The sequence below is a fragment of the Vulpes vulpes genome, chromosome 5 (genome assembly GCF_048418805.1).
Source record: "Vulpes vulpes isolate BD-2025 chromosome 5, VulVul3, whole genome shotgun sequence".
In the NCBI taxonomy this organism is placed as follows: domain Eukaryota; kingdom Metazoa; phylum Chordata; class Mammalia; order Carnivora; family Canidae; genus Vulpes; species Vulpes vulpes.
In genome coordinates, this window is record NC_132784.1 from 112994121 (window position 1) to 113017687 (window position 23567).

General features: G+C 46.6%; 1 protein-coding gene across 1 annotated transcript in view; it reads left to right on the top strand.

The window, feature by feature from the left end:
* The first annotated feature begins 455 nt into the window (after positions 1–455).
* The window catches only part of SLAMF1 (signaling lymphocytic activation molecule family member 1), a 32907-nt gene continuing 9795 nt past the window's right edge, over positions 456–23567 (top strand). Inside the window, exons 1-5 of the mRNA XM_025986392.2 lie at positions 456–789; positions 8282–8620; positions 10649–10933; positions 18599–18697; positions 23112–23185. Coding sequence (XP_025842177.1) covers positions 714–789; positions 8282–8620; positions 10649–10933; positions 18599–18697; positions 23112–23185 — 873 coding nt within the window. The 5' untranslated portion in view covers positions 456–713. The remainder of the gene's footprint in view (positions 790–8281; positions 8621–10648; positions 10934–18598; positions 18698–23111; positions 23186–23567) is intronic.

Below are 23567 nucleotides of genomic sequence, written 5' to 3' on the forward strand. Positions count from 1 at the left end.
AGAAGCAGGCTCCCTGTAGGGAGCCCGATGCGGGACTCGATCCTGGGACCACGGGGTCTCGCCCTGGGCCCAAGGCAGACGCTCCATCACTGAGCCCCCCCGGGCACCCCTCCGGTGTTTCATTTTGTCAGCTTAACTCATGGAAAAGTGCAGGTCTTTCTTCCCAGTTCTAGCCCCTTTCCCCACAAATAGAGGCTCCCTCTTGGCGCACAGCTCAGAGCTCAGGGAATCCTAGGGTGAGGGACCCAGCTGGGAAACTGGGCTTCTGCCCCCCCCCCCCTTGTTTCTGTGGCTTGGGCATCAGGGCCCAACCGCATGTGGAGGTGTCTTCCTAGTTACGGGACAGATCAGACACGAGACAGAAGAAGTCTTTAGAGCTCGGTCATCCAAGTCGGCCCAAGTAGGGGGAGTGCGGGGAGCGGGGCCCCCGGCCTGCGAGGAGGCGCCTGCTGCTCACTCCTTTCCCGGCCTTAGCAGGCTGAACATTTGACTCGGACTTCTCGGCCTTAGCAGGCTGAACATTTGACTCGGACTTCTTGGGAACAGCCAAGTGATTTAAAGGCTGAGAGCTGATGAGCAATCCGTGAGACTCAGGCAGAAAAAGTCCCAGCGGTACAGGAAGCCATCTGGTTCCTGCTGCACAGCAGGCGACAGGCGCCCTTGCGCGACCCAGGTCTCGCCCTCCGCCGGCCCCTTCCCTGTCTCCCTGGCCGATGGATTCCAGGGGCTTCCTCTCCCTGCGCTGCCTGCTGGTCCTTGCCCTGGCGTCCAAGCTGAGCTGTGGGACAGGTAGGTGCTCATCTGCTTGAGGAGGCGGGCGCTGCCGTCCGGCCAGGAGCCAGGGGTGCCCACGGGTGCAGACAAGCTGCAGGGCTGGGGTGTGCTGCCTTGCCTCGGGGCTTGGCGCTGCCTTCCTCCTGGCTCTTTCAGAGAGGAGGGATCAGAGCCGGGTCCTGGGCTCCAGGGCTCAGCCCCACCAGCCCTGGTTTCCGAGGAACCCGGGCACCTCAAGTCACAGGGACCGTCACATCCCAGACCAGCCTCCAGGCAGGAGGTCCTGGCCAAGGCTCCCGGTGAGCGGTGGGGTTTGCATCTGCAAAGACCCGGCTAAGGCGATGGAGCCTGGGCCAGAGCCTGGGGAGAAGGTGATTCCCCCATCCCTGCCCTTGACGGGGATCCTCTCACGCACAGACAAAGCAGAGCCACCGTCCAACACAAGGAAGGGCTGTATTGGGAAGAGAGCGTAGAAGTGAAAACCTTAGGCATCAGCTGAGAACAGCCGGCGGCCACTATGTGGTCAACTGGTGGCTGCTTTCCTGGAAGAGAACCTCTCAAGGCAGCAAGAGGGGGAGGGCCGGGGTTTCGGGTGTCCAGGGCTGGTTACAGTAAGTGGGAAATGCAAATTGGGAACTGTCAGTGGTCAAGGCAGCTCCAGTGGGGCACCAGACCCGCCACATAGCATTTGGGGCTGCGCTCGGCTCTTGTCCTTCTGGCTTGTGCTCCTCCAAAGATGAGCTGCAGTACTCCGTGAGTAGTATCAGGGCTGTGGGAAAAGGTGTTCGAGACAGAAAAAGCCATGCAAGAGGTGGATGGCTTCTCCATCCACTCAAGTGGGCTCGCTGAGGAGTGTTGCAGTGCCCGGAGGCTGCGTAGACTAGGGGAGGCAGCCTGGGGTGGAAGCGGCCTTAGGGAAGGGGGGAAATCCTGAGGCTCTGGGTGTTTTGCACTTGGGGTTTTCAAGACTGCAGATCCATTAAAGACTTTTCCAGGAAAAGCCCAGAGACGCACTAGGGATGCTGGAGGGGCTGCACACGGGATCTGTCTTTTGCTAGACTCCCAGATAAAGACACCCTTTCTTGACCGGCGTTTCCCTGGGAACCAGGCAGACCCATAGCTCTTGCTTTCTGAGGTCTCCGGGAAGTGATGATTGAGCTCAGGGCTCAGAAAGCCAAATGGGGGCAGCTCTGGGGGCCCAGCGGTTTAGCGCCGCCTGCAGCCCAGGGCGTGACCCTGGAGACTCTGGATCGAGTCCCGCGTCGGGCTCCCTGCATGGAGCCTACTTCTCCCTCTGCCTGTGTCTCTGCCTCAATCTCTCTCTCTCTCTCTCTGTGTCTCTCATGAATAAATAAAATCTTTTTTTAAAAAAAAAGAAAGCCGAATAGAACCTCTTGAAGCCACCCCAGAGAGAGCCAAGCCTTGCCAGGTGCACCCCACTTGTGACTTTACCATTCAGGCATAGTTCTTAGTGACTATCGGGAGTGATGGGGTTGGACAGTGGGCTGGACGTTTTAAATCTGTGTGCTTGCCTGCCCGCTGGGCAGCCTGGCTCAGGGTGTAGCCATGGCCCCGGTGGGGGCAACCACTCCATGTAGGCTTGGGGTCCCCAATTAGTGAAAAGCAGCCCAGCCCCGTGGGCGTGTCTACCCAACCAGCAGTGGCCGGCTTCCTTGCCTTCTGTTTTCTCTGAAACGTGTGCAAAATTTTTAGTGTTTTTATTTCTAAATATACACGCATTTGTGAAATTCCGATTAAACACAGAGGGAAATGCTTTGCTAGGGGGACAGGTCAACCATGACAGTTACTCAGCCAAGAAGCTCGATTCATGTCAGATCAGGACCCACTCTCCTTCCCATCTGTATCAGCTTGCCTTCCAATTAATTCCGTCAGAATTGTAAGATCAAAAGTCCACATGTCCCTCTCCCCAATAAGGCGAATTTTTCATTCCCTCAATGGTATTTATTTTTAAAAATAATCTTTATCTTGGGGGCAATTTTGGGTTCACAAGAAGAGTGAGCAGAAGGTACCAAGATTTCCCCCTACTCCCACACTTGCATAGCATCCTCCACGAGGGGGGATGCATCTCTTAAAACTGGTGATTTGCCCCAAGGGGATTTTGTTTTCCTCCTGCTGGTCCGCCTCACCTCCTTGATACACATGAAGGACAAGTGTGTGGGTTCCAGACTTGGCCCCTTTGTTCATTGGCCCATTCTACCTCAAGACATAGGTCTAAGCATTTCTATTGCTCAAAAGCTTTAAGACAGGGTTATAATGCCATCACCATCACATCTCCAGTGCCAGACTGGAAATCAGAACATCAGGGCTGGTTGATTTTATCCATAGATTGACTTTGGACAACCCCACTGAGCTACTCTCTATTAAAGACACGTGATGTGACAGGCATTGTGCAAGGTGTGGGGAAAGCAAAATTAACCACAGCCCCTGCCCAGCACCTGGCACAGTACCTGGTACCTGAGAGCCCCTCCACAAATGATTGTTGAATGAATAATAACAGTATGTACAGCCTGCTTGCTATGCAGCAGGCGCTGCTCTAAGTGCTGTGTGTATTATTCATTTAATTCTCACACCAACTCTACGAGCTACATATTATTATTATTACCATGTGATAAGAGGAGGAATGAGAAGCACAGAATAGTTTCTCTCTGTAGTCACACAGCCTGACTTCAGAGGCCTCAATAAATGAAACTGGATAAACTTATGTTTGGTGGGGGTGGAGGTATGTTAAAATTTGTATCCAGGTCCAGGTAAAAATTAGACTATGCTATCTGTAATTGGAGCATGTAAGTTTATTTTAATCGAATTGAAATAAAGTATAGGGATATCCAAAAGGGGAAATAAGTTGATAAAATTATAGAAGGAAGCAGAGGGTATATGGAAGTATTCGATCTGGAATTTGGAAAGTGGGTAGGAAGTTTCATCCCATGAGTTTTCATTTATTTTTTTTTGTTAACTATTTTTTCAAAGAATATCATACATATGTCTATAAAACTCCAACAGTACAAAAGGATATACGCAATGGAGACAAATCCCCCTACCGTCGTCCCTCCTGCTGGAGGCAACTGCTACCATCAGTTCCTTGTGTGTCTTCCCAAATATATACATTAGATTTTTATAGGGCCTGAGGGGAATATTCCAGATGAAGGCATCAACGCAGAGGTGAGCTGTTGCGAGTGTTCAGGGGGTTGGCAAGTGGCCTGCTGAAGCTTGAAGCCTAGGGTCCATAGCCAACCCTTTTCCATCTCCTCACCTGGCAAGCGGGGAGCAGGGTCCCCATCATTTTCCCCCACACTGTACTTCTTAGGGAAGTTATAAAGATGAAACAGAGTACATTCTGATTTTGGAGAGAGGGGATCTTAGATTCTGTGCTGTCCATTGCTCACTCATTCTATTTTTCATTCTCTTAAGCAGCAAGGGTCTACTGAGTTTCTACTATGTCCCAGGTAGGTGTTAGGACTATACGTGGGCAAAAGAGAGCCACTACTCTCAGAAGCTTATTCTTGAGTGAGGATGACAGGCATAGAATCAGAGGTAAAAGCGTGATGAGTGATATGAAGGGGACATATAAAGGCGCTAGAGGCACTGGCAGGGAGGCCCAGACAAAGCTAGGAGTCAGAGGCAGAGACCCAACGGAGAGGAGTCAGGGAAACAGGGCGGTAACAGGCGTTCAGAACGTGGAAATGCAAGTATTCTGAGTCAGAAAGACCCAACAGCATCAAGGAATGGGAGGAAAGAGGATGGTTCATGGGACTGCAGGTTAAAAAGCAAATTTTCTTCCTGGGCCTAGATATTCTGAAAGAAGTGTGAGGCCTATTGAGTCTTGTCCCCGCCCCCACTCCCTGAAAGCAATGCTGTGACAAGATGCCAGGAGCACAACAAAGGGGGGTGGAGGTTATTGTTATGTAGAATCCCATCTTGTGAAGGGTTGGCCAAATGCGGTCAAGTTCAGGAAAATATCCATGGGTCCATGTGAATCACTCTACTTTCTAAGTAGAATTACCCTTGAAGAAAGTGAGTTGGTGTGAATGGCTGCAAATGTTTCCTCCAGACTTTTGAGTAAACAGGGGGGACTGAATCACAGGCTCACTGGAAAACTCGCATCAGGCAGTAGGATGTTTCAGGAGTGGGGATTCCACTTGAAGTCTTCTGTGAACCACTTTAAAGTCCCCACTTGTTTTTCCATTTGCGCTTAGGTGGTGCTGGTTTCTAGTACCCCCGCCCCAGACCCAGCCACTCACACACACTCAGTTGAGATCACCATTCTTCACGTGGGTTGCAGGGCGTGAGGGTCTCTTCCTGACCGAGTTTTGATTCCACTCCCTGTGTGGCCACACCACTCAGCCTGCCCTCTCATCTGCTCCTTCTTTTTCTAGTTTCTTTCCCTTCTTATTTTCTTTCTTTGATTCCTTTGGTTTGGGGGTAGGGGAGGGCTTCTCCCTATCCCATCTTATATCCTTCCTTCCCCTCACTTTTCCTTTATCGTTTTGAGTCTCCACCAATCTCACCCTAATTTCAGCCCAGGTGGACTGCCTATTGTTTTCTCCCAATCTCTGGATGTCTAGCCTGATACTACCTGGCCACTTTAAGGGACAGTGTTGGGATTTCAGGGCATTTTGTTACCAAGAACATCTGGACCAGTTTGTCCAATTCTCTAACAACCCGTCTGAGCCACACGTCAATTGTGTCCTAATTAGATGGCTGCTTTACCTAAGCAGGCAGTTTTGTTTTACTTCTCTGGCTTCCTTATCAACTAAACCAATCTATGCTCTCTGAGTCATGGGCTCCTTCTTTTATGAGAACTAGCTTAAGGTTACGTTCAGTTACATATTGGGCAAAGCTGAATAAAAGAGGTTTTAGTCAGGTGATGTAGCTTTCAGCACTCATATTTTGAAGAGATATTTATTAAAAGCCTACCGTATACCAACTATTGTCGTAGGACTTAGAGACAAAACAATGAACAAAATGAAATTCTTCCTCTTGAAGAGTTTGCATGCCAGCCAGGGACACATAAATAAAATAAAAACATGTATCACAGAGAGTGGTAAGTGTTCAATTAGAAGGGACGCTATTCTATGTAGGATGGTCAGGGTAGGTTTCTCAGAAGAGATGATTTTTTTGAGCAGAAACCTAAAATAAAGTGAGGGAGTAAGCTATCCAGATATACAAGGAAAGATATATCCAGAGAACAGCAAAAGCAAAATCTCTGAGGTGGGAATGTTCTTGACGAGGTGTGTGAGCCAGTACCACCACCATAGTGCAGTGAGTGGAGAGAGGGCAGGAGAGGGGTCAGAATCTTCGAAACCATAACAAAGCCTATGGATATTTTTTCTATGGGTGCTAGAAAGCCCTGGAAGTTTCAAACAGGAGACAGACAAAATCTGACATGGGTTTAAAACATGACTCTGTCTACTGTATGGATGCTGGGAGATTAGTTGGAAGCCAATGGCCATGCCAGGCTGTGATGATGGTGGCAGAAATGAGGGAGGTTGAAATGTTAGGATTGCAGACATATTATTCTGAAGGTAGAGCCAACAGGATTTGCTGACAGATTCCTTATGGAGGATGAGAGAAGGAAAGGAGTCAAGGATAATTCCAAATGTTTTGGTCTTAGAATCTGGGGGAGTTGTGATGCTTGTTGGTGGAAGATGTCATGGAACCAAGAGTTCATTTGCCAAGTTTGCAATGCCCCTTAGACCTCCAAATGCTGATCCACATAGGCAGTTTGGGTGGGAGACGTATCTCTGCAAGCAGTCCAGAAGTATGGCAACCCATGCAACTGGATGAGCGTGGCTGGGAGAGAGATCTGAGCGCTGAGTCCTGGGATGCTCCAAAATTTAGAGGTCTTTAAGAACATCAGGTTCCAGTCAAGGAGACTGAGAAGAAGCAGCCAAAGAAATAGGAAGGAAATAAGGAGAGTGTGGTATTCCAGGGGTTGAATGAAGGCAGCGTTTCAAAGAGGGACTGATAAACCATGCCAAGTGCTCCTGAGAAAGCAAGACGAGGATGGAGAATGGCCTCGGCAACATGGCGTATACAGTGACCTTGATAAGAGTGGCTCCAGGGCATAGTAAGGAAGAGTGTCTACTAAGAGTGAGTACAGGAAAACGAGTCATAAAATGTAAACAGAAAATATAAACACGCATTAAAGGACTTTGCAATAAAGGAAAAGAGAGAAATGAGGCAGCGTCTGGGGTGAAGGGGGTCAGGGAAGGGGTTTGTAAGATAAAGGAAGTCACAAGTTGGTATGTTGTATGTTGATGGAAATAACCCACAACAGTTTATACCAGTAATAAAGCTGCTGGTGCAAGGGATGGTGGCAACTGCAAGAGCGAAGGCTTAAGGTGGGTGAGTTTTCCATGATGGAAGATGTTAACCTTAACGCAAGCATAGATCATCCATCCAGGTAGATAGGTTTCTCGGAGGTAGTTTCAAATGAAAGTTCTCTCTTCTCGTTTCTTCTACTTTTTCAGTGTGATGAGAAGCAGAGTCACCAGCAGAGGTCACGGGTTTGAAAAAAGAGGAGGTGTTAAATAGTCAGCAGTAGGATCCTCTACAGTGATACAGTGATTTGAAAAGTTTAGTTTTGGGTTTCTTTTTTTTTTTCTTTTTTTTGGTTGTTGTTGTTGGCTCAGCTCTTTTGAAAAAGAGACATAAAATAATTTCTCATCCTCAATACTAGGAACTATCTTATGGTATTTTTTTAAAAGATATATTTTTTTTGTTTATTAGACAGAGAGAGATCATGCACAAGCAGAGGGAGCAGCAGGCAGAGGGAGAGGGAGAAGCAGGCTCTGAGCAGGAAGCCTGATGCAGGGCTCAATCCCAGGACCCTGAGATCATGACTTGAGCTGAGGGCAGATGCTGAACCGATGGAGCCGCCCAGGTGCCCCTCTTATGGTCCTCTTGAGAGCAAGAATTCCACAGTTTGAGCACTGGGCTCCCGACCTCCCTAGCTCCACATGCCTCAGACTTTTCTCTTTCTTCATTATCTGAAATGATGCTCTATGGCCTCGGTTTCCTGGGCTCACGAGCTCAGAGTCAGCTTCAGTTGCTCTCTGCCCCTCATACTGCGTACCCGGTGGTGGTGAGAAGTCTGGCAAAGGAATGAGCAGACCTGGCTTCTAGTCTGGTTACTAGTTACATGACTTTCGGGATGTCACTTAACTTCTCCATGTCTTAACTGCTCTGTGCCTTAACTATAAATCTGAGTTGATGCAATTCTCTCCCAGATCAAAGAAACTCGGTGTCCTAATTAGTCTGTACATCTCTGTTGTAAGCAATTTTAAGATTTCCATTGGGATTTTTAAAATTTTGAGAATATGGTGGGACAGTCATGACCGTTCTTATAGGCTGCTAAGGATCTGGCAACTCCAGGGATAGCCCAAGAGGAGGAGGGAGCACCTCAATCTGTCATTCCTGATACACAGACAGGATGTGATTCTCCAAGGACTCTACAGTAAGGGGCTTCTTCTGCTTCCTCCCACAGGTGAGAGCTTGATGAATTGCCCAGAAGTCCCTGGGAAGTTGGGAAGCAGTTTGCAGCTGTCCCTGGCATCCGAAGGGATAAGCAAGAGGATGAACAAGAGCATCCACATCCTTGTCACAAGGGCGGAATCACCAGGAAACAGTATCAAGAAGAAAATAGTGTCTCTGGATCTGCCAGAAGGGGGGTCTCCACGCTACCTGGAAAATGGCTATAAATTTCATCTGGAAAACCTGACCCTGAGGATCCTGGAAAGCAGGAGGGAAAATGAAGGCTGGTACTTCATGACCCTGGAGGAGAACTTTTCAGTTCAACACTTTTGTCTGCAGCTAAAGCTCTATGGTAATAATGGGGCTTCCCCAGTCTGCACTGGGGGGCTGAGATCGTCCCTTACCTAAGGATTTAGCCGAGTCTCAGAAGCAAGGGTATTTAGGATTGGGAGTGGCTCGAAAGAGCATCTAGTCCAGGGTGTTTAAATTGTGCTTCGGGAAGAAGTTTTAGAGAGTCACAAATCTTTTGTGTCCAAATTGCTCTTCGACGGTAGCTGACTAACACTAGTTACCCTTACCCCCATTTCCCAAAGAGAAGGAGCCCAGCTGCCTATGGACTACAGGGCCTGGCGCCCCAAGAGTCTCAATTTGCAAATAAGTTTGGTTTGAAAAAAGGGCTTTCCTCTCTCTATTTTTAAAATGTTTGAATACCATCGATGGAGCTCAACCTCTTTTCCATAGACCAGGATACTGAAATCCAGGGCATGGTTGGCTGTGCTTACACACATCCTCATGGGTGGTTCCCTGAGCTCGGGGCCCAGGGGAAGGAGAGATGAAGCTCGGCCTGTCCACCACTTGCATGCCCTGTGCTCTGGCGTAGGACCTCATCTACCAGGTGGAAGAGCGCTTGTTTCTCATTGAAACAGAGTGATAAAGTCGCTTAGCTGCAGAACCTAATCTAGGACCTTGGTCCATCTGAATCCAAGGCCAGTGCTTTCTTGAGCGTCTTTGGCCAGCCCCTCTTGAACGCACCCAGAGTTTGTGTCTCTTAGGCCTAGACGCTCCTTTGAATTTCCAGGAATCCTGACAACAGCTATGTGGGTTGTCCTGCTTTCTCATAGAGAGACTTCCTTATCTCTGAGATGGGACAGACAGCTCTGCCTCCCCAGCATTTCTTTGAAATCCTCAGGTGTCTACAGGAAGATGGCAATACCTTCCCCGCCCTTCCCGTAGCCCCAGCATCCCCCCTTCTTCCACATAGTGTATGCAGGCTCCTCTCAGCCCTCTGCCGGTACCCGAGAGCTCTGACTGCTCCAATAGTGGCCCTATGGCACATCATGCATTTTCTAGAACAGTCCACTGCCTTTGTCACATCTTGTCACATAAACTCTTGAAAAATACAGTCTCTGCAACTATGATACTCTCTCAAGTCCAAGAAAGAGGCTAGATTTCAGAGTCAGACAGACTTAGGTTCTGATCTCAACTTGAGTAATAATGTATGAGACACTCCACCCCCCTGGGTTTCAGTTTCCTCATCTGTAAAATGGGAATACTTATACTTAAGGTTATAATTGTTGGGAAAGTTGTTGAGAAGATTAAAGAATATGATAAATGTAAAATTCCAGAATTGTGCCCATCCTACAGTAGTCGCTAAATAAATACAACTTACCCCCTTTCCTTAGCTATTTCATAGCATTAGAGTGAGATTCCCCCCTCACAAACACACACAAATACAGACATAGAGACACACTCTACCACTGTGTCCCACCACTATGTCATTCTTTCAGATCCAAAGATAATACTTTAGCCAATGACAATTAAACCATGTAGGATTAAGTTGGCAGAAAATGTCACAGGTAGAAAACAGAAGAGCAACTCAGATTGGGACCATTAGCAAGGGCAAGTAGATTCTTTCTTTTTTTTTAAGATTTTATTTATTTATTCATAGGAGACAGAGAGAGAGAGAGAGAGAGAGAGAGAGAGGCAGAGACACAGGCAGAGGGAGAAGCAGGCTCCCCAGAGGGAGCCTGATGCAGGACTCGATCCCAGTACCCTGGGATCACAGCCTGAGCCAAAGGCAGACACTTAACCCCTGGGCCACCCAGGTGCCTAAGCAAGCGGATTCTTAACAGTAGTGGTAGGAGGAGACTAAAAGATAAACACTTTTCCCTTCTTTTGTCCTGAAATCATACTGGAAAGGAATATATTGGAGAGAGAGGGATTTGGGGAACTAGTAGGTCCCCACCAGCAATAAAACACACTGCAGACCCACAGGGAGGGAAAAATACTATGAGGCTCCATTTTCTTTTAACAAAAACATCAAGTTAGAATACCAGGGGGTTCACTTGAGTGATGGCTTCCTTCCTCCCCCTCCTGACAGAGCAGGTCTCTACTCCAGAAATTAAGGTGTTGAACTGGACCCAGGAGAATGGGAACTGCAGCGTGATGCTGGCCTGCAAAGTGGAAAAGGGGGACAATGTGGTTTACAGCTGGAGTGAGAAACTGGGGATTGACCCACTGATCCCAGCCAACAGTTCTCACCTCTTGCACCTCAGCCTTGGCCCTCAGCATGTCAACAACGTCTACGTCTGCACCGTGAGCAACCCCGTCAGCAACCGCTCATGGTCCTTCAACCCATGGTCCAAGTGCAGGCCAGAGTCTTCGGGTGAGTGCCCTGATGGGGGCTGGTGTGATACATTGATGATATGGGCTCAGTCCCCACTGGACTAAATGCTTTGTTTCCATAGCCATGGCCTCCACCCTGGTCATAACACTTTTCATTTTCCCTATAGTTGAGAAAAGCCTCCTCGTGTGTGTTCAGTGAATGCTCTCTGCTCATAATCACCAGGTTGGCATATGCTCAGTTCACACTTGTCAATGATAAGAAATGATGGAGCCAGACTCAGAGTGCAGGCCTCCCAGTGGTGATTCTTCCTCTCCCCTCCTGTCTTGGCTCCAAGCTGCAAGGTAGCTGGGTGAGAGAGTGCAGGTGGCAGGCCCTGACTCCCCAGTCCCTACTCCACTAATGGTGGGACTGGTCTGTACCATCAATAGTACTTGTTGACCACCTATGCACAGAAAATTGGGCATGGATATGATACACGATCTCTGCTCTCCAGGAACATGTTATAAAGATAGAGACATGGAACGTTTGCTCAATAATGAGATGCAGGATATAATGGAGGGCCATATTGTATGGAATGGACTGTAAATCTCATAGCAAGTCAGAAGGCCAGGGAAGTCAGCAATCTGACTGAGACCTAGAATGTGAGGTTTAGGAATAATAATAAATCATATAGTACTTTGTTATCGGAAGGGTACTTTCGATGATGTAATCTCTCTTGAGCCTCACAACAACCTTACCAGATCCGTGTTAGTATCATCCTCATTGTACAGATGAGGAACTTGGAGGTCATAGCATTTAAGTACCCTCCCGAAGTTTCTTCAAATTATAAACGGTAGAATTAGTACCTGAACCTAGACCTTCTGACTGCTCATTCTCCAGGAACAAATGCATCATTATTCTGGTAAGAAAGGAAGGGAGGGCTGATTAAGTAACTATCTGAGGTTGAAATATTGTACTTAGTTTGATGAAAACTTTTTTGAGGTTCTACTAGTTTCCAGCATTGTGGTGGCTGTTGAATACACAAAGACAAAATAAGACATGATCCTTGCTCTCAAGGAAGGAAGGAAGGAGAATGTTCTGTAAATAACTGATCCTACATTGTGTAGTGTGATGGGCAGAACAGAAATAACAGAGAGGGAGCAATGATTAACAGTATCTGAGGGAATCAGAGAGAGCATCACAGAGGGTGTGACATAAACTGGATTTTGAAGAATAAACAAATTATCTAAGCAGATAAAAGAAAGACATTCCAGGTAGGGGGAAATGTAGAGGCATCTAGGTCTTGTCCTAGATCATCCTATAGGGGATGGGAAGAAATAAAGCACTTTGGGTAGAGGAGTAACATGATCAGTTCTGCATTTCGAGGAGAAAATTCAGTGGTATGGAGAATAGGTGGGAGCAGGGAAGAGGCAGCAGAAAGAGAAACCAGCTGTGGGGAAGAGCCCGTTGCAGTGATCCATCAAGAGATGATAGGCCTGGGCCAAAGCGACCGTTAGTTTAATGAAGACTTCGTACAAGGGACATTTCAGCCTTAGGACAAAGTGGTGGGGTCTGAGGGTTTATTAGGGATCTCTTCGTCATGCCATTTTTCTAATGACATTTGTCCAGGATCTCAGTCATATATTCATCCTTCTTCCGATGGCCACTTCATTATTTTCCAGTAAGAAACATCTAAATGTCTCTTGCTATGAAGGATCTTTATCGCAAAGTCCAAGTCTTAGGGTGCTACAGAGTACTCTGGGGAGGTCAAGCAGAGCATGTTGATGGGTCAGCAGTGTGTGACTTGCTGCTGTCCTTCACGAACACCTTCTGAAATAGTTGTATCTACGCTAGAATGAATATTAGAAAATCTTAAGTAATTCAACTAAAAGGGAATGCCCCTGGAAGCTCATCTTGAAAAGAGGACCCTTTTCAGTAGATTAGCAGAAAGTTGGCTCAGCAAGTCTGGGTTTGCTCAGAGGAAGAGACAAGTGACACTACCAGTGAGCCCTGGGGGCTCCCCCTTTCTAACAAGACCATTTCTTCAAACGGGAGCACCCATTGCTACAGAGTCATCTAGATGTTCCACGCACAGAGGCAGGTCCCTCTTTCACATACTCCCAGTCCAGTCAGCCTGACAATAGTGGTAGGAGGATGGAACCTGGTACGTCTCATGGGCCTTGTCAAATGGCCACAAGGGCAGGGGAAGCCGAGGTGTGTAGTGCTTAGCTGGACAGCCATGTGACTGGGCAAGATGCGTGCTGCCACGGAAGAATGGGGACAACCGTGGGCGCAACCAGTAGCCTCTGCCTCGCATTGCTGTGACCTCTGTAGAAATGTTTACTTGGACGGTCTTGGATCTTAAATTAGTGCTTGGTTTGTGAACATCCTTCCCCCACCCCCAATTCTGAGTGGAAGCCACCAAACACCGAGATATTTTTTGAAGATGGCTGGCTGCTTCAAGTAGCTGTGTGCCTTGCAGACTGCCTTGCTGAGAGAACCACATGAAAGGCAGGAAAGAGATCTGGCATGCTCAGACCGTTATGGCAGAAGCATCTCAGATCTCCTGGGGGCAAGCTAAATTTGTGTCTCAGAGTCTTTTTTGTTTTCTTCTGTGTCTCCTTAAAGAATAAGTTTTGGGGACTTGAGGAGAGAGAGAAGCTTTGTGTTTCTGTGGCAGCAGACTTTTAGAGATAAGAAAAAGAAACAAAAGGCCTCTAGCGTTGTCCTTGGAGGCAGGGCTACTTGCCAAGGTTTTATATTTAAACCACAGCCAATAGGGTAGAGGACCAAAGGGTGGGGACTCTTCATAAATGGTGTCGGAGTTCTCAGTCAGTCTCCTCGGCTGCTTCTCAGAGGCTCCAGGGGGGAAAGGGCCCCAACCTCCTCTTTAGGAATTTTCATATTGGATTTCCTCATGAATGAACAGTAGGGCCTATGGGGCCCAGAACAACATTGCTCTCCCTGACTGCTGGGTGCCATTCTGAGAGGCCTCACTACATGACCGAGGAAGAAGAGGGAGAGCTGGAGTTTTCTGTCACAGGAAACAGTGGTTTGAAAATGGGAACACAGGTGGTGCTGTGGGTGCAGAACACCCTCTCTTCCTGGTTCCATTTCATTTTATGAAGCATACACTAAGTAGGTCATTGCTCATTCCCTTCGAATCCTGCTTTGAGTCACTCAAAAGTGACCCTACATTCCTCCTGAAACCTTCTTATATTCAGCACCCTGATCATTCTTAACCAAAGGATACATGACAGTCCTCCTCCCAGCTTTGTTCTATGGCTTCCGATTTAATTTATCTCCCTTCATCATGTACCTATCAGTGCCCCTAACCCTACATTGTATCAGGTAGGGCGTGATGCAAATAAAGCATAAGGAACAGGGTCTACCTTCAAGAATTTATGATCTAGGTGGGATTTCTATACCTTACTAGGTAAAAAAATATTATCATCTTAAGAAACCTCTACTAGAATTCTTCTTTGGAAAGGAACAGGATATACACTTAACTTAAATGTTAGAGAGCAGAAGGGGAGACCTTCCCCCAAGGAATCCAGTGGTTTAGATGCTTCTGTATGAGAAAGAGGACAGATCTGGCTTGGATAGATATAGGGAGGGAAAAAGAGGGTCTGAGCCTATCAGATAGTGGAAAGCCACCAGGTTCACATGGAATCTGTTCCCTGCAACGTTTCAACCGCTCAGTCGCAGATTCACACCACAGAGTTCTTGGTGTAGGTTTTTACCTTTTTGTGTGTGGAAAACTGATCAAGGCACTGCACCTTGCACCAAGGATAGCCCAGACTACAGCAAGCAGAGCCACACGAGCAAAGACTTGGAGGACCATGAGGAAGTCATTACCAGAAATTGCAGGAATCATGGGCAGTCTGATCCTAACAAGCCATTAAAGTAGCATTTTGTCCATATTTACCCAAATTGTCAAGGGCACAGAGTTCCTGACATTTAGTTTCCATATAAACATCTATATCATTAGATAATAGTACCAAATAGATGAGCACCGAGTGCAAGACCTCTTGGACCTGCTAGATAGGGAAACTGAGTCATAAGCAAACAAGACAGGGCCGGAGTGTTTCTGAACACCAGCGAAAGGTCTTCTCTGGATGTGAGATCAAATCTATCTTGTCTCCTTCCAGTCAATCAACAGGAATTTACCAAGGACTTATTATATACCAAGTCCCAAGATAGCCACAGAAGAGGTAAAGAAGTGGCCTCTGGCCTCTGAGAGGCTAGCAGCTATGTGGGGCAGTTGAGGCTAGTGGAAAGAGATGGCATTTACGTACCACATTTATGCCCCAGGCATCTCTCTGGACACTTTCCATAATTATTTCCTTGACTCTTGAGAAAGACTCTGTGAACTGAATATTGTTGTGCTCAATTTTCAGTCAAGGAGACCAAGGCCCCAGAAGTTATGAGAAGTCTATCTGAGGTTGCAGATCTATCAAGTAGTAAGTCCAGAATCTGAATCCACCTATCTGATTCCAAATGACCTCCCTGAAAATGGTCTTTACAGCAACAGTAATACCGCAGCTCAGGTTCTAAGATGCATGACATAAACCAAGGTGCGGCAGAGTCCCAGGGAGAAGGAAAAAGAATGGGAGCTGGAATGGTCAGGGAAACTGATACAGAAGTAGTAGGATTGGTCAAAGGGTCAACACTGGGGAGGCCTGGTGGGCAGCTGAAGGTGAAGCAGGAGGAAAGGGGCGCACAGCAAGAATGGGCAGGTGTGGGAGGGAGGGCACTGGGGGCACGGGCACCTCTCAGGGCTTTTCCTGTGGGAATCCCATCATCATAGGCCAAAACACAAAATGTGTCTATAGTTCCCATCCCGCCCAGCTCTGCCATCCACTTCTCTGTGACTCTGGGTACACCTCCGAATAAAATTAGCGGGTTGGATAAGACAGCGCCATAGCTCCTTTAGCAATTAAAAACCTCCCTCTATGGACCTATCACTTAAATCCTCCAAGAGATCCATATTGCTTTGTATACAAAGAGTAGGAGAAAAATTAGGGATTTTGAAATATCTCTCAGGACAAAGGCCAGCTTGACTCTCAGGTCTGACCAGAGACCAGAGTAGCAGAAGCTGGACACTTATGTTATAGGACAAGGGTAGCAGACAGCTTTCATCCTCCTGACAACCTGGAAAAGAAGGAGACGGCTGGGACGTTGGTCTGAGCTCTGGCTCAGTCACCCTCAGTTCATGTGAGTAGGTGGGCAGCAGAGCTGTTGGCAGCAGGAGCCAGGAAATGGGACAAAGGCTCACTTTGGGGTTGAGACCAGTCCAGTTTTGTCATCTCCTACTCTGTAGTTTAGAGGCATCCCCTTGTTTGTTGGTTTTTTACTTTATTTGTATCTCCAGTGACATTTGAGAGAACTATTACCTTTTAAAATGGTTTAAATGGTTGGTGTATTTGTTCTTAAATTAACTGTTGTTTTTGAAGATCCCAATGTAGGTTAGGGAAGAAGAAAGAGGAAATAATCTCAAAATAGTCAGAGCGACTATAACAATTTGCTGGGTCAGTTCCATGAGCTGATGGAACATGGTGGTGTTTGGCTACCGTCTCTGCTTCTTATCTTCAGATTTGGGATTTTTCTCCATGGATCCCTGGCGTTGGCAGCATAAGCCCTGAGTGAGGCTCTAAACACAGATCTTACTCTTGTGCTGTCCCAGACACACGTGCACGCACACACACATGCCCCAGCTGTGAGGAGGATTCTCAGGGGCTGCGAGCTGCTCAGAGGAGGACGGCATGGAGGACAGCTCCAGAGCAGTGGTGTCTCCATGCTGGAAATCTTAGACTTGATATAAATTCAGGAGTCTTACTAAAACTCTCTGCTGGCCCCTTGGCTTTTTGATCGGGTCATATGGCATGACAGTCTGCAGACGTTGGTCTCTGGCAGGGTTAAAGCATGTTTATTTGGGGTAGGAAGTCTATAATCAAGATGTTCACAGGCTGGTTCACTGAGATTCCCTGGGATGACTTGATGTGTAAAGAGGCCGATAAAGAAAAAGGAAGAAGCTTTTCAAATCCTAGAGGCAAGCTCTGGTTAGCTATGAGGGCTGAAGGTCCACTTGGAATTTGGTGGGATGCCTTTGATCAATTCACTGACTTTAGTCTATAGCTTTGTTCAACTATGTGAACATCTGAATTGTGTCTGCAAGGACTCTGTTCCTCTGAAGCCCGCCTATTCCTTTCAGCTTCTCCCAAAAAAAATCCACCCCAGGTTCATCAACAAGCAGACTAATTCCACAATCATCCTAATAAACTATCTTGACACATTAATGTTAACACCTGCTGTTATACTACAGCTGACCCTTGAACACATGGGTTTGATCTGGGCAGGTCCATTTATATGTAGGTTTTTTTCTTTTTTCTTTTCTTTCTTTTTTCTTTTTACAAACACAGTACAGTAATGGAAATGTATTTTCTCTTTCTGTGGCTTTCTTAACATTTTCTTTTCTCTAGCTTACTTTATTGTCAGAATACTGTACGTAAAACATATAACATGCAAATATGTGTTAACTGTTTAAAGGTTTCAGCTAACAGTAGGTTATTAGAAGCTAAGTTCTGGGAGAATCAAAAATTATACATGGATTTTCAACTGTGTTGGGGGGGTCAGGACTCCCAACTCCCACGTTGTTCAAGGGTCAACTGTATTTAAAGCCTTAATGTTATTATTTTACTTAGAATCCTGGTGCTTCAGGTTGATCCCACTGATCATTACCCTGGGGTAACTCACCCTAAGCCCATAAGCCTCTCTGACTCTCTAAGAAGTCCGTCTTTAGAAATCAGCCACTTTTCTACCCCAAGACCAAGCTCTAGTATTTGAAGGTCTCCATGCCTGCTTCCTTATGCACAAAAATGAGATTAATGAGAATAACTACCTTGTAGGATTAATTCCATTCACACATACAATGCACTAAAAATGGCCCATCCGCGATCCTCCTTAATTGTCTGTTAGTATCTTAGTAAGCCAAACGTCTTGTTTGCTGGGTCATTAGGTCTCACTGACTGTTTTCCAAGGTACTACTCCCAGCTTAGAAGGATTTGGCGAAATGGGTAAAGGAGAGAAAGAAAGAAAAAAAAAAGGTGGCTCCGTGACTTTGCTACTTCTCTAGCACTCATATTAAGCATTGGAATCCCTGAGAGGAAAACGTACATGCTTTTCTTTCAGTTCAGGTCCAGTGGGTTCCATATAGTTATTTGCATGGAGGACAATAATAGCACTATTATGTTTATTTTTAAAAAACAAAAGTCGGACATTCTTCCTCCCAGTGTCACATGAGACTGGTGTGGGAGTGTGGGGACAGCAGGTGGAACCAGAACGTTCTTTGTACCAAAATGGATACAGGACTCATCGGCGATTTAAAACTAGGGAAACGGGCAAGAGACATTGACTTGGAACAAATAAAGATGAGTCTGATTTTAGATATGTGATCACTGAGGTACAAATTAAGCATTTGGATAGAAAAATCTTTATGGAACTTGGGAAATTTCCATAGGAAATGAGGAAAGTCAAGTATGGTGAGAGAAATTAGGATAAGAGAACAGGTAGGAAATCTTCAGTTGTCTGAAGCTGCTGTCTGAAACCATCAGAATGGATGTGTCCCCTGAGAGAGAACACGAGACTTGGTCTCCCCACTTCCGTGAAGGATGTTTTTAAACTCACAGTACTGTTGAGATCGCCCTTTGACTTTTTTTTTTTCAGTGCCAAGACAATGGAGACTGTATGCTGGGCTCTTCTTAGGGGGTATCGTTGGTGTCATCTTGATTTTCGAAGTGGTATTACTGCTGTTGAGAAGAAGAGGTAGGTGTCTGACAATAAAGAGATTCATATCAGACTCTGTGGTAAGTAGGGAACCTCTCCGCACAAGCAAAGACTTGCTTGCACAGCTTTGGCTTTCTGCATGAAGCACTTTTGCAATAACACTAAGTACACATACCCTGGGACCTTCCTCAATTCAGTCTGACTCAATATGTCTTGATCCCTACTAGGCCATGGGGGTGGAAAGAGGGCTGAGCCATAGGTGTTGAACGTGGGAGACACTACACAGATCATTCACGCTCGATATAACTAGCCCTATGGGAGGGGTGGGTGGGGAATGCTGCAGGGGGCCAGACAAGAGGCTTGACTATGCTCCTAGGTACCCAATCCAGGGGACTCTTGGATCTTATTCAAGAAAAGTTGCAATTACAGACGAATGAAAGGGCATTATAATAAGATATTGTCATCCAAGGGTTGAAACCTTTCTACAATTTCTTTTTATTCTTGCGATATCCCTCTGAGAACAGTGAGTGAGTTGTTTCTTCGTGACTTAGCAGCGGGGTAATGGAGGCATAGAGAAGCCATGTGACTCTTGCAAGGTCACCCAGCCAGCTAATGAGAGAACCAGAACTGTAATTATGTCTCCCAACAACCAGGCCACGTGCCACTGGGAAGGCCCGCATGTCGTTGGGAAGACCCACAGGGAATGCTCTTTACTAAGATTTTTGTACAAATTCTGACTCATCTTAGGAAACTGTGCAATTTGTGAGGTTGCTTAAGGCCAAACTAAACAGTGTGGAAGATCACCCAGGGTACCTGGTAAGGCCCAGTTACCCCTTTGCAGTTTAAGTGCCTAGAGGATGTGTCTCCTGACCACCCCTCCAAGGGGTCTCCTGATTCCATATCACAGGGCAGGGCGCCTGGCCACACTTTTGTCACCTACCCACATCAAAGTCAGAAGGTCCTGCCCCCAGACCAGGACAGGTCCCTGGGCTGGCCTTCCCACGGTGGGGACAGGATTTGATCCTCACACACCAAGGTGATAACTGATCTTATTCTCAAGTAGATCAGCATTCTCACGTGTAACCTTCTTGAAAAAGCCCTTACCACAGCACTCTGTGCTGGCTTTGCTGGTATCAGAAAGTCTAGATCACAGCACAGCCACCTACTTTTATCTCATTTCCTCCAACTGAGAGTTAGCTGGGGAGGGTGGGGGTAGGGTGATTCAGACAGAAACTGTGATGAGAGCCTAAGGGGATGGGGTAAGGCACCCACATTTGGCTTAGATAATAGGGAAAGAGTGAGATACCAGGGTTAAGAAAATGGAGATTAATGCAGCCATGCTAACCTAGCCAGGGGGGTGCCAGGATCCTAACTCACATGCTTTCCTCAACTACATTCTGCTCATTGCGTGGTTGTGCTCTGAAGGGAATAATGCCCCTCATCTCCCTCCGAAGGGAACAAGTCCCTGTCACCCTCCCCAGCCGATATCCATCCTCGTCTCCAGCCACCCTGTATTACTTGTAAGCCAGGAACTTGAAAGCCTTGCCTCAAATCTGTGGGAAAACCTATATTAATTGTTACACCCTCTGCAAGACTTTGCTTAAGAGATTCTTTTGGCATCTTGTGATGCTGTCACCTCCAAGAAGCTGCCTGGCTCTGAAGGTTTTCAAATGGTTTCTCTGGCAATTTCATATTCAGAATACACTGGTTAAAAATATGGGATTTGGCCTCAGACACCCTTACATTCAAATGCAGACTTTGCCACTGACAAGCTCTGTGACTAAGTGAGCTCTCCTCTGTAAAACCGGATGATATTATGTACTGCACGGTATTGTTGTGGGGATCCGTGAGTCATACACAGCGACTACCAAGTCCAGTGGCGTCCATGGATAGACGATGGATCGCAGACCAATGCATGATGGATGGATGGATGGATGGATGGATGGATACATATGTACACACATAGACAAATCTTTAAAAAAAATTTTTTTTTATTTACTCATGAGAGACAGAGAGAGGCAGAGACACAGGCAGAGGGAGGAGGCTCCATGCAGGGACCCCGATGTGGGACTCAATCCTGAGACCCCAGGATTACTCCCTGGGCTGAAGGCAGGCGCTAAACCACTGAGCCACCCAGGGATTCTCATAGACAAATCTTTTAATGGAGTGAATTAAAACCTCAATGTTTAAGTCCTATGGCTAACAGGGGAAGGCACTAGAAGCATCTGGGAATAGTCCTCAGAGCAGATTTAAGTACATGAAGTCCTGATAACAAAGGACAACTTTGTGCTTCAGGAAACAGTTGGAAAGGACGTTACACAGTCCACAGCTTCATTTTACAGCTACGGTAAAAGAGGCCCATTTGGATGACAGGTTTTGTCCAAGGCCTCTGAGGGCCAGGATACAGACCCCCTACTGTGAAGGCCACGACATTTCTCACTCAGCCCTAGGTCCTCACGACTTTGAGCCGATTTGAGCTAACTCCTAAAACCTGCTCTGGCACCGGGAAGGAAAATACATGACTGGACAACCTTGATCCAGTGGTTTCCTAGGCAGCAACATTCAGCCTCACTCCTCCTGTCTGAGCATTTACGACTGTCCAGCCTGAGCTGACCTGAAAGTCACAGTCCCTGAGGACTGCTCTGTTCTCCACTCATTTCCTTACAGCCTGAGGACAGTGCAGGGCAGGCATGACTAACTTTGCAAACACCCTTGGATTTGAACTGAGAGGCTATATTTTGCAGACCTAAGCTGCACCCTCCCTATTTCCCCCGTCACCCTGACCTCTATCCTCTGTTCTACACGTGCACATATACGCACACACGCACACATGCACACTTTGTAGCCAGTGTCAATCCTGGCCAAAAAAAAAAGAAAAAAAGTAAATCCTGGGCCCACCAGGCCCTCCATGCCCCCCCCCCCCAGGAACATCATACCTGGACATTCTTTAATTCTTTGAGTTTCCCCAATGGCTGCCCATCATCCCCCCCCCCCCCCCGAAGGATCATACCCTCATGTAGAAGATCCTAGCATCTTCACCACACATATACATACTTGGTCTTTCTCTTCCAAATAAAAACATATTTCTCCTAGGTGCTTTTCCCTCAGAAACATGCTCCTAGTTTTTTTTTTTTTTTTTAAAGAGGATAAATTTATTGGTGTTAAAATAAGTCCACCCTGAAGACTTATGTGTGGTTTCCTCTGGGCCAAGCATCCACTGCCCCTACCTGGACTTTGCAGTAGTCCCCAAATTAGCTCCATGTTTGTCAGGCACTCTCACTCCATCCTTCTCACTGTTGCGTGATGCATGTAAAGAATATCAGGAAACATTAGAAAGAGTGAGATAGGTCTACTGCACCAGCATGGAATATGTGCTCAACACACATAAGTGAAAAGATGAAGTTACGCAGAAAGGTGTACAGAATGGCCCTATTGCATTAAAAAAAAAATCTGTATAGCAAATGTCCCGAACTGCACTGTCTAATGTGATAGTCACTCATCATGTGTGGCTGCTTCAGCTTACATTAGTTGGAATTAAATACAATTTAAAATTCAGTTCCTCAATTGCATTAGCCATAGTTCAAGTAAGTGCTCAAGAGCCACCCGTGGCTTCTGGCTAACACATCAGACTGCAGAGATAACTGCACAGAGCTTGTCTGGATGGATATTCATCAAACTTAAAAGTGATTGCTTCTGGGAATGAAATTGCGTTGGTTAAGGGGGGAGGAGGGACACACTTTTTTTTTTTACCTTATATAATTTTAATTTTTGTAACGACAATGGATTAGTTCTATAATTTAAAAAGAAAAAGATTAAAAACTGGTTACACGTTAAAAAGTTCTGCAACATGTTAAATTCCAGAGACCCTGGGCTCTGAGCAAAGTTTCCGGATGGTGGGTGTCAGAATGACACTGTTACTTTATTTTCCAATCAGTCCCGGGGGGCCTTCCATCTTACATCTCTTCCCCTATGCACACGTAAAGTGCCCCAGAAACAGAGTGAAGCACCGTGCAACAAGCGGGAGAGTACAAAAGGGTAATGAGCCCTGTCCTCGGAGAACTGACAATCCTATTAGGAGACCAGATATGCACATTAAACAATAGAGATTAAAATAATTGAACGGCATTCCAGTTACATGTAACACATCCTGGGCCTAAATCAGGCTGCCAGGCATTGTTCTAAACACTTTACAAATAGTATCTCATATGATCATCACAATGGCCCTGTGAGGCAGATACGTCAGTCCCATTTCACAGATGGAGAAATAGAGAGATCAAGTAACCAACCTAAGGCCATGTGACACATGTGCGGGGTGGGGGTTGGGACTTGGTGTTTGTTCCTTTGGGACCCCTGGGGAAGATGGCTATGCGGTGGGGGGTAAAGACCCGACAAATCCTAGCAGAGTTTGTGCGTGGGCCGGAGAGAGATAACCACTGTGATTTCTTTTCCCCAGGTAAAACAAATCATTACAAGCCAACAAAAGAAGAAAAAAGCCTTACCATCTATGCCCAAGTCCAGAAATCAGGTGTAAGTTCTATACTTTCTTTGTCTAGGGTGGACCTGTCATGTTTCCTGAGGGATTCCTGGCCAGTCCACCTTGTGTGTCTGACACTCATGGTTCTGCATGGGTTCTGGAGCAGAGGAAATTAGGGAGGCGGAAGTCAAGAACAACTTCAGTGACAGATGGGACTATTTATTATTTGAAATAATGGAAAACATGGGACGCCTGGGAGGCTCAGCGGTTGAGCATCTGCCTTTGGCTCAGGTCATGATCCCCGGGTCCTGGGATCGAGTCCCACATCGGGCTCCCTGCATGGAGCCTGCTTCTCCCTCTGCCTGTGTCTTTGCCTTCTTTCTGTGTCTCTCATGAATAGATAAATGAAATCGTTTAAAAAGTCTTTAAAAAAAA